Source organism: Geospiza fortis, unplaced genomic scaffold, assembly GCF_000277835.1.
Source record: "Geospiza fortis unplaced genomic scaffold, GeoFor_1.0 scaffold172, whole genome shotgun sequence".
Taxonomy (NCBI): domain Eukaryota; kingdom Metazoa; phylum Chordata; class Aves; order Passeriformes; family Thraupidae; genus Geospiza; species Geospiza fortis.
The window spans coordinates 11,295,077-11,304,847 of NW_005054309.1; the positions used below are offsets into that span (position 1 = coordinate 11,295,077).

The 9,771-nt window shown below is 47.6% G+C and overlaps 1 protein-coding gene across 1 annotated transcript in view; it reads right to left on the reverse strand.

Annotated features, from left to right (window-relative positions):
- Window positions 1-379: 379 nt before the first annotated feature.
- The window catches only part of MME (membrane metalloendopeptidase), a 35,395-nt gene continuing 26,003 nt past the window's right edge, over window positions 380-9,771 (reverse strand). The window contains exons 18-23 of the mRNA XM_005419061.2: window positions 8,197-8,316; window positions 7,847-7,980; window positions 6,865-6,930; window positions 4,694-4,789; window positions 4,224-4,300; window positions 380-1,735 (exon numbers count right to left, since the gene is read on the reverse strand). Of these exons, the coding sequence (XP_005419118.1) occupies window positions 1,636-1,735; window positions 4,224-4,300; window positions 4,694-4,789; window positions 6,865-6,930; window positions 7,847-7,980; window positions 8,197-8,316 (593 nt within the window). The 3' untranslated portion in view covers window positions 380-1,635. The remainder of the gene's footprint in view (window positions 1,736-4,223; window positions 4,301-4,693; window positions 4,790-6,864; window positions 6,931-7,846; window positions 7,981-8,196; window positions 8,317-9,771) is intronic.

A 9,771-nucleotide genomic window follows, 5' to 3' on the forward strand; every position in this document is an offset into this window, starting at 1 on the left:
CGGGCCCGCGGGCACAGCGCAGGTGAGGCCGCTCCCTCACCTGTGCAGGGCCCGCCGGGCTCCGCTCTCCATCTCCAGCCCCGTTCGGCTCCCTCCGAGCGCCGGAGGCTTTTAATGGTCCTTGTTCTGTGCAGAGCGGTGCGAAGCGCTGGTTCCTGTACGAAATGTTGGCTTCTGTGTGAAAACAGAGGCGCTTTGGTCTCCATTCTCTGTGAGAGGCTCGCTCCTGGGCAAAGCCGGGCCTGGGAGCTGTGAGAAGGATTTGTTGTCGTGGTCTGTGTTTTCTGACTGTGAGGCTCGGGGGCAAGCACAGACATGTATTTGGAGAGAATTTGTATTTTCATAATTCCTATGAAGAACACGCACTGCATTTGGCTCATAATTTCAGTTTATTATCAAAATGTTTTGATCAGATGACAAACTCGGCTAAAAGGACATAGGTTTTTAAATAGACCTATTGTAGCAGTCATCTGAGGTATCTGGTACTTGGTTTGCAAATGTCTTTGCTTTGATAAACAAAGCAGTAAGTTCCTTTGCAATCTGCATGAGGATGTTTAATACATATCATTGCAGATTTAAAGCCTTTTACCCTCTTACTTAAAGCTCCTTCAGACTCTTGCAATCAGCTGTGCAGCTTTGCTGATGTGAGGACTGACACTGATCAGAACACGTACAAGTGATGTGCAGGATCAGAGCCCAAGCACTGACAGTCAGCCTGGGAACTCCCATGTTTGTGCCCTCCATTGGAGAACTCAGTTTTGTAGGCTTTACCTCATTGCCCGATACCATGCTTTAGTCCAATTTCCCAGGTCTATGCAACCACTGATAAAATATGTTACAATACTTCAAGTCAAAAGTGTAGCTCAAGATTTAAATATAAAAACTATGATTTATACATTACTAGAAACTTTAAAAAAGAGCGACTTCAGAGAAAGCAAGATAAAGCTTAGAAAATGGTGAAAGGGTCTTTGATCACAATCTTCCAGATTATAGGTACAGAAATTAATAAATTACCTACTATTTCATTTGGGCTGGAAAGCTGTAAATTAACTGTTGTAAATAGAGACTTCAGGTAATACACGCTGGAGTAATTACTGAGAAGTTACTTAAGTACAGCAGGTCTTTGGACTCCTCTTGTATAAATGGTTTCAAGTAAAAATGAAAACATTTGGTAGAACAGATTTCCTGCAACAGCAGAGGGTACAGAGTCTGACACTGGGATATAAACTGCTGTCTCTCTGTTGTGTTATGATGGCTAAAATGTGTGTTACTGAGTGTTTCCATCCTGCCCTGATCAGAAACCTGCACTCAGCGGCCCAGGGGAGATCATGGGCTATACTTTGCCATTTCAAATGGCTCCCGCAGGCTGTGGGCAGGGTGACAGCTGCAGGTGAGGCGTGGCTGTGCACTGCCAGGTGAGTTGGGTCCTGTGGGCTCTGGGGGAGAAGCAGCCAGGCCGCCCGCGCTGCCTTCCCTGCTGCCACGGCGATGATTTGGAGTTTGCATGTTTACCAAGGATTACAGCCATGTCTCCAGCACATTCCACTCAGCTCTCTTCCCTCCTCCCCTTCTCAAAATCAGCGGGAAAGGTCTCTTTTCCTGGAAAGCTCCTTGAGATGTGAGGTTTGCAGTCCGTCACCAGACGCGGCACTTCTTGGCAGGGTCCATGTTGTCTCTCGTGGTGCATGAGAAGGCTTCTGAAAACTCTGGGGAGTTCTGCAGTGACCCCAGGACCCTTTAAAACAAAGCAACACGCTGTCATTGCTGCTGGCCCGGGTTTGAAACAAACAACATGACCCATATTTTGTAACTTGTTTTTGTTGTGTCACCTCAGCGTAGTGTGGGGAACGCCCTGCTGCTGAGCTCTGACTTGCTTCATCTCACCTCAAGGGCTGGCTGTGTTTTCTCCTTCAGCTTGTCTTGCCCCTGTTGCAATCTAAGAAATACAGGACCTGTCCCCTCCCCATGGCTGGCTCTCACAAGCCGGTTCTTTCCCCCAAACAGATTTCTCACTCGTCAGGAGTTTTCACTGAGGGCTTTTGCAGCTCCGTTTTGCTGACAAGTGTCTTGTGAAGGGAAAACAAGACCCTGAGGTCAAGGGCTGTGGTGGTAACTCCTCACTGAATGTTCATTTACATTTTTACACCAACCAGGTTTCAACTGAGATCATGCTGCTCCTCTGGGCGTTCTGCACAGATTTTCCAGTGAATGAGTTTTCTGGCAGAAAGTCTCATACAAACAATGGCTTTCAACTCAACCTGGGGAGTGAGTACGAGGCCATTCCAGCTAAGGCTGATTTTACATGGGTAATTGTGAACACGTGTGAATAGATCTGCTAAGAGTCACTTGTTCCTTCAGAATTGGGAATACAGCAGCACACACCTACGCAGGGAAACAGGTCAAACACAGATACTGATGGACATTGATTGTGGCCCAGAAGTTCTTTAAAGAACTGCTTCTTTGAGTAATTAATGATTATTCTGAGAACGATGTTCAACATTAGAACCAGGCTGTGCCCACAGAAGCTGAGGAGAAGTTCAGCAGTGACACCTGCAATACTTCAGTTGTTCTAGAAGGCCAAAAGTGACTCCCTGCTCTTGGGAGCCGGCAGTGGAACAGGAGATGGCACAGAAAAAGGGTTATCAGAAGCCTCATGCATTTTGGTGATCTAGCTGTGCTTCACTGCTCCAATGAACAAGCACTGCTAAAATGGGATGCACTGCAATTAACAATTTCTATGAGGAGCTGCCTGTTCTACTTGCAAGGAGAAGCAGCCCCCAGCCAGTGTAGCAGGTATTGAAAAGGCTCATTGCACTCCCCAGATAATAATCAAAAGAGGCACCTTGGGAGCCTTCGTGACACTTGTGTAGTATCTCATTAGGTGTTAATTTTGTGGGTATGTGTCATGAAATGTTTTCTATTTTAGAGCTCTTAGGGGGCCTCATCCTGTAAGTGACTGCCCACTCTGAGGACGTTGTCAGGTTTCTCATGAACACTTGTATCACTGCATGCACAGTTTATGGCCTGTCCTACCGAGGCACAGACAGCACAGCACGATGTAACGTGCCCAGGGTACACACAAACACAGCTTGTTGCACTGCGATGCTGAACCAGCCAGCTTCAAAGGCCTTGTACCTCGTCCAAATCAGATGTGCGGAGGTTCTGAGGGGCCCCTGGAGCCTCATTAGCACTGAGAGCAGACAGGAATGGCTGCAGGAGCCGGTGCACAAAGTGCCTCTGGGACAGATCCCAGATAGCACAACCCACACGCCGTGAAACAGGCGAGGACAGCGAGGAACAGTCGCTGCTTTCACTGAATATCCCGGCGTGGGGGTAAACAAGGTTTGCTGAAAGCCGTTGAAAGAAAGATCCTGGAATTAATGTAGTGGATTGTATCAGCACAGAGCTTGGCTGTTGTGGACGTGGAGCCTGGAGATGACTCAGCCTCCCAGCAGATGCTGTGATGGCTGCACTGCCACTGATGCCGTGGCACGGGACCAAACAGGTTCATTAGAGCACATTGTTGCACTGCTGGTGAATAGGCTGCTCTGACTTCAGAGGAAAAGAGAAGATCCTAGTCTGGCCTGAGCAGCCACATTTCCTGCATGGCTCCACTGAACTGAGCCCAGCTGATCTTGGGAAGGCTGGCTGAGCTCACCAGACACAGAATGCACATCTGTGTTGTGCCACAGCGCATGGGGTTGTTAGGAGGGAGGGCAGTGATCTCCCACTGATTCTACCCGTGACTCCAGGGGAGGATGAAAGTTCATCAGTGCTGTTGGTGTACAAGAGCCCTACCAGGAGCTATTGCAGGAGCTGGGATTTGTGGATGAGCCCTGGGTCCCAGGCACAGTGCCTGGGACTCTGCAGTAACAGTCACACAGCGACAGCCAGGTGATGGCTGTGTGTGGAGGCTGTTCAAAGCTGCTCCATGGTGTGGACACAATTAAGCTGGATCTTCTCATGGATGAGACAATGATCCCACACCCTTCCTTTGCCTGTGAAGCTGCTTGGGAAGGGCTTTGCCCTGTTTTGGGCAGTGCTGGAAGGGACAGGGAGAGCCCAGCCCTTCTCCAGTGTGCTCTGCCTGTGGTGTGTGCATGTTAAAGCTCCCTGGGAAGGGCAGCGCAGCCCTGGGCAGGGTCTCTTCAGTTCCCCACAAGATCCCGTGCTGCAGAGGTGTTACACCTCAGGGCTGCCCTGGGGGCGCTGGCTCTGCTGACCTGAATCTGCCTGGGCTGTGCACGTCTGTCTTGATGGAGTTCACTGCATATTCTGGTCTGTACGTGCCACACCACACCTGCACAGGTAACAGAGAAAAGCATCATTAGCCTAAGATTTTACAGGAGGAGACCTGCTGTTATTTAACTGTGAAATACGTAATGTTCATGAGAATAAATTCCACATTAGAACATAGAGAAAAAAGGGTGTATTTTGTTAAAAAAATATATCACTGTCCTCAGACAAAGGCACTTGGGCACAAGGCACTTCCTACCAGGCTTGTAAGTGGCAGAATTAATTTCTTTGGGGAAGATAAAAATTACCTAACAAGATTATTTTCACTGCTGTGCAGTGAACACTGCTCAGCTCTGCAGCTCTGCGCTAGCCCACGGGAGTCAGCCTGTTCTGACTTGCTGTTAAACTGTAATGCCAAGTGGTTTTCAAAGCCCTTAAGGCAAGAAGTAAAGGATACCTGTGCAAAGTTCAGAAAAAACAGCTGTTTGTGGTTCATGTCGAGACCAGGAAGGAGTTTTTCTTTTCCGTGTTTTCTCTCAAAGTTTTCGTAAGCCTGTAGAATGAAGTGAGCAGAAATGTAACCATTTCCAGCATTTTTCAGTCAAAAAGAAATTATGACAAGGAGGAACATGGATTCTTTGACATAATTAATCATTGCCTCCCTTGGCCATCCATCCCACATGTGCCACCTTGAAGCAGAAGACAACAGGGCCATTTCTTAGTACAGTTATCTAATGCTGCATTATGGAAAAGAGATTTTTCCCACTGTGCGTTTTTTGGGGTTTGGTTTTTTTACAGTGAGTTGCAGAAGGGTTTAAAACCTTGCCATAGTAAAGGCAGCTGCTTTCATGTTTCTTATGGAGACGTGTCAAATGTGGATGTGTTGTTAGTGTCTCATCCCTGATGAAAGATGCTGCAGAAATGTTCTGCCTGAAGTCAGCGCCACAGCAACGCACGAGCAAAGCCAATCAACTGCCCAAGCACAGCTGAGGGATGAGCAGATAGCAGGTCCATGGAAAACTTCTGGAAGTTTCCATGGATAACAGCTGAACGAGAGCCAACAGTGCCACAGCACTGCGAAAGAGGCCAGTGTTGTACTGGGATGTGTAAACAGGAGTGGCTTATATGAAATACATGAAGTAATCCTTCTAGTCCACTCGGCGCTGGCCAGGGCTCAGCTGGAGTGCTCTGTCCACTTTTGGGCACTGCCCTTCAGCAAAGATGTGGACCAACTGGAAAGAGTCCAGAAGAAAGCAGCAAGAATGAGCAGAGGTCCAGCAAACATGACCTATGAGGAAAGATTGAAAGAATTGGGTTTGTTTAGTCTAAAGGAGAGAAGTCTGGGCCTTGAAGCATGTAAGTCTTCAAATATGTGAAAGGTCACAGGAGAGAAAGGAGCAGATTGTTGTGTGTGTTGGAGGCAGAGCCGTGGTGGCACTGGGAGTGCCATGAGCAGGCAGTGGCAACGCTCCTCTGGGAGGCTGGAAGGATGCACAAGGGGTTGGTTCTACCTGCGTGGAGAGGGGGGTGGGATGCTGACCTCTCAAGATTCCTTCTGGACCTTTTTTTACTGTTTATATGATGTCATAATAATTTTTAATACTTCTGACCTAATTTTTCTGGCTACTCCCATTCCTTTCAGAAAGCGTATCCCCTTTCATGGCTTTGTACTTTGCACAAATATTCTACTAACCGAAGATCAGACTAATCTAATAAGCCTGATGCCTCTTTTAGGCTTCCAAACCGTTCCTTGAGCTCTCATTAATAATTGTGTTTGCCCTCAAACATGTCCATTTCCAGTGAGAGCTGGAGAAGCGTGCGCTGGCCCGTGCATCCAGAGGCTCTCTGTTGGGCAGGGACAGCACTCAGCTGCCAAGGGTTGAGTGTTTTGCCACAGAAGGTGTTCAGGGGAGGAGAAGGAGGATCACGTTGCTGAGGCTTGCAGCCATCAGATTGGTGAGTAACAAGGAAAGCTGACAGAGAAGCTGACTGGCTACTCTCTTCCAGACCATGCTCACTAAAAGAACCCGTGTCTCTCTGACTGCCAGTCTCAACGGTGGCCAACCGAGGGAGTCCGGCAGCTGCTTGGGGAAGAGAAGGAAAGCAAAGCCAGAAAGCATCCAGCTCCCCTGGAAGGCTCAGTGCAGGGAGTCCAGTGTCTCTGGCATCTCTGGATACCAGGACAGAGGGCCCAAGTCACCTGAGCAAGATGAAAAGCAAAGTGTTTATGGCTATGGGTCAGAAGAAAGTCATCCTACCCCTCCTTCCTGGCGTGAAAAACCTGGTGGAAAAGAGAGCCAGAGGCAGACAGCTGCTGGTATCAGCACTTTCTTTAGGTCATGGTCCAAGTGTCAGCCAGTGAATGTTTCCATTCCTCACATTCCTTATTCACAAAGGGGAAAAATATTGAAAAAGAGTTCCCTAGGAATAGGTAATCTTAGCCTGACATGATAAACAGGGTGAGAGAAATACCACAGCTGGACAGTAGCTTTAATCCAGGCCTTGATGGCACAGTAGGTCTGGTCCTGTCCCTAACACAGAAATTGTGTTTCTTCTTCCAAGGCTCTGAAACTGATTTTCTTCATCTCTGACAGTTTCAGCTAAAATAGAGAAATGGATATTTCTTACCTTGTATGCTTGTCTCACACCCCCATTATCAGCAATGTTTTCTCCTAGTGTGTTGATTCCACTCAGCTGTAAAATAGAAAGGAAAGGTATTGGTTTCCAACAAAAAAGCTCATTCAGGTCCTGTAACACCAAACTTTGTGCATTTTCCAGTTTCTAAAGGCAAGAATGACCTTAAAATCTGAAGGTTTAGCAGAAGATTATGTTAAAATCTCCAAAAAGTCTTTATGTCCCTTGTCTCTAAATCCATGTTTTGAGATAGTATTGTTTTTCTAATCCTCCAGGCAACTTTCTCAGCTCTGTATCTCTTACCCAGATTTTCTGCTACTTAGTCATTGCTCATTTATTCTTCCTCTTTTCTCCTTGTCTTTAATCCTCCGTTTCTTACCACAGTTCCAGTTTGAGGAAGTGGACAGAATCTGTAGTCTGTAGAACAAGTTAAAATTCAAACTCCAAACTGCTGAAATTGTTAACAGACATCAGCAAATCTGCTAGAAGGTATTTTTCTGTATAGTAGGCAAGTTCAGGAGCTTCTTGGTAGCCAGATACGTAAAAGATCTCTATTTAGCAGGTATTCCTAAGTCAGTCAAATAGCATCAAATATGATGAAGCTTTGATATTGGGAAATCTCTAATTCCATTTTTAAAAAATCCTTATTTTAACCTTTAGTCCATCATATTGATTGATGATAGTCAAAGCTGCAAAATCTAGAATCATCCTTTGACTGAGTTTAATGTGTGAATAAAAGGGCAGCAAAATATGCTGAAATTTTCGTCTCTATTTTTACTGGCCTCTCTCTGAATTCCCACACTTCAGCACATGTTTTGGGACAACCTCAGGGCTGGGAGTTTTATCTGTTCCCTGTCCTGTGTGATGGAATATCCTGTCAGGCTGTAAAAAGGCAGCCAGTGGGACTGAGAGGAACAACCTCTTGTGCCTTCCATGCAGCGCTGTGAGCAGTGCTGCCTCCCCAGGCAGGACCTACGTTCTGTCCACCTGCCAGGTCCCACGAGAAGTTCCCATACTGGTACACCATGCACTGCGACAGCTCCTTGAAATTCCGTGCTGATTCTTCACTCCACCAGTCCACGAGGTCTCCGTCCTCATTAAAATTCCTGCCTGTAACAGTGAGTTAAACAGAATTATTTATACAAGAAGAGAGGGTTTGGAGCGAGCAAGACTTTGGACTGCGCCCTTGGGAGAGCAGTACTGTAACGCCTCTGAAATCCAGAGTCCACGTTACACATGGAGATTCAGCTCCCCGTTAGGACTGAGCCCTGAAGCATGTCAGACACCCCGAGCTCTGGGTGCTCTGCAGGGCAGCCCGGGCCTCACCGTTGTCGTCGAAGCCGTGCGTGATCTCGTGCCCGATGACCATCCCGATGCCGCCGTAGTTCAGGGATCTGGGCTGGGAGGCACTGAAGAAAGGGGGCTGCAGAATGCCCGCAGGGAACACTGAAAAGGAAGCACAGTTAACGCTGAAAAGGAAGCCACGGCACATCAAGGCCCTGTCTCGTCACCCTGCAGGTACAGTGGGGCCAGACCACTGTTCTGGGCTTCAACCCAAACCACCCTGTTCCCTGGGATCTCCCAGCCAGTGACTGGCACATGGGAGTGCTGCAGGACAGGAGCAACAGAGCAGCAGGACCACCCCCCTCTTCAGACACTTCCAAAACCACGACCAGCTTTTGCTTTGTGACGCTTTTGCTCTGCAGGAAAAAGCAGTTTGTTCCAATTTCCATCACTTAGCATTCACAGACTTCAGTCTCATCATTAAACAAACCTCACAACATTGTGAGAGGTGGGAGGGTGTCCCCCAAGAAGAATAGATTATTTGATCATTCCATCACAAATCAATCTCAGAGACAGGAATTTATTCTTCCCTTGAAAATACAAGTAACTCCCACTGGAATCAATAAATATAGGCCAAGCTGTCAATAAAAGAACTGGAACAAAGCAGTTCCATTTACCCACTTCTCTGCTCATTTTTCTAGGCTTCTTCTACAAAACAATTCATTTAGAAAGAAACCATGTTGCAATCCTGATCTTTTTATAAGTTAAGAGTAAGAAATTACTATAAAATATTCAGTTCCACTTAGTATCTTGAAGGCCTTTTCCTGTCTCCCTGCTGCCTCTGCAATATGAAGTTTTAATTCTCCCTGGGAAGGAGGTAGATGTAGCTCTACACAACTTAAACAGGCAGAGGAATTGGGTGACAGTCCTCACACAGCAAGGGAAAGAAGATTGAGACTTCTTGTATTTCAGTATAAATCCAGTTCAGTTCTAGGGCTTTCTTTCAGGACGAGAAAGAACCATGGGAAAACCAGAAAATAACAAAGAGGTTAGAACAGCCAGTTGTGCTGTGTGTGCAAGCTGCTCTCACAGCAATCCCAGTGCTAGTTTGCTGTGGAATGGATGTCCCACACTTCTATCTGTTATCAGGGAGCACGGATGGTGTCAGCAGCATGAGGAGCCACCTCTGGAGCTGCTCTCACAGCAATCCCAGTGCTAGTTTGCTGTGGAATGGATGTCCCACTGTTCTATCTGTTATCGGGGAGCACGGATGGTGTCAGCAGTGAGAGGAGCCACCTCTGGAGCTGCTCTCACAGCAATCCCAGTGCTAGTTTGCTGTGGAATGGATGTCCCACTGTTCTATCTGTTATCGGGGAGCACGGATGGTGTCAGCAGTGAGAGGAGCCACCTCTGGAGCTGCTGCCTGTGGAACCCTGCTCAGGGATGGGGACAGGGCTGTGCAGCCTCAGCCAGGTGCTCCTGCAGGACACACCAGGGCTGCCTGGTGCAGCTCAGCCAGGTGCTCTTTGGGAGCTCAGTGGGTTCCTCGTGGTCTGAACTGCTGATGGAGCACAGCAGGTCACACCACACCCAGATGGAGCCACAGAGCTCCAGGTT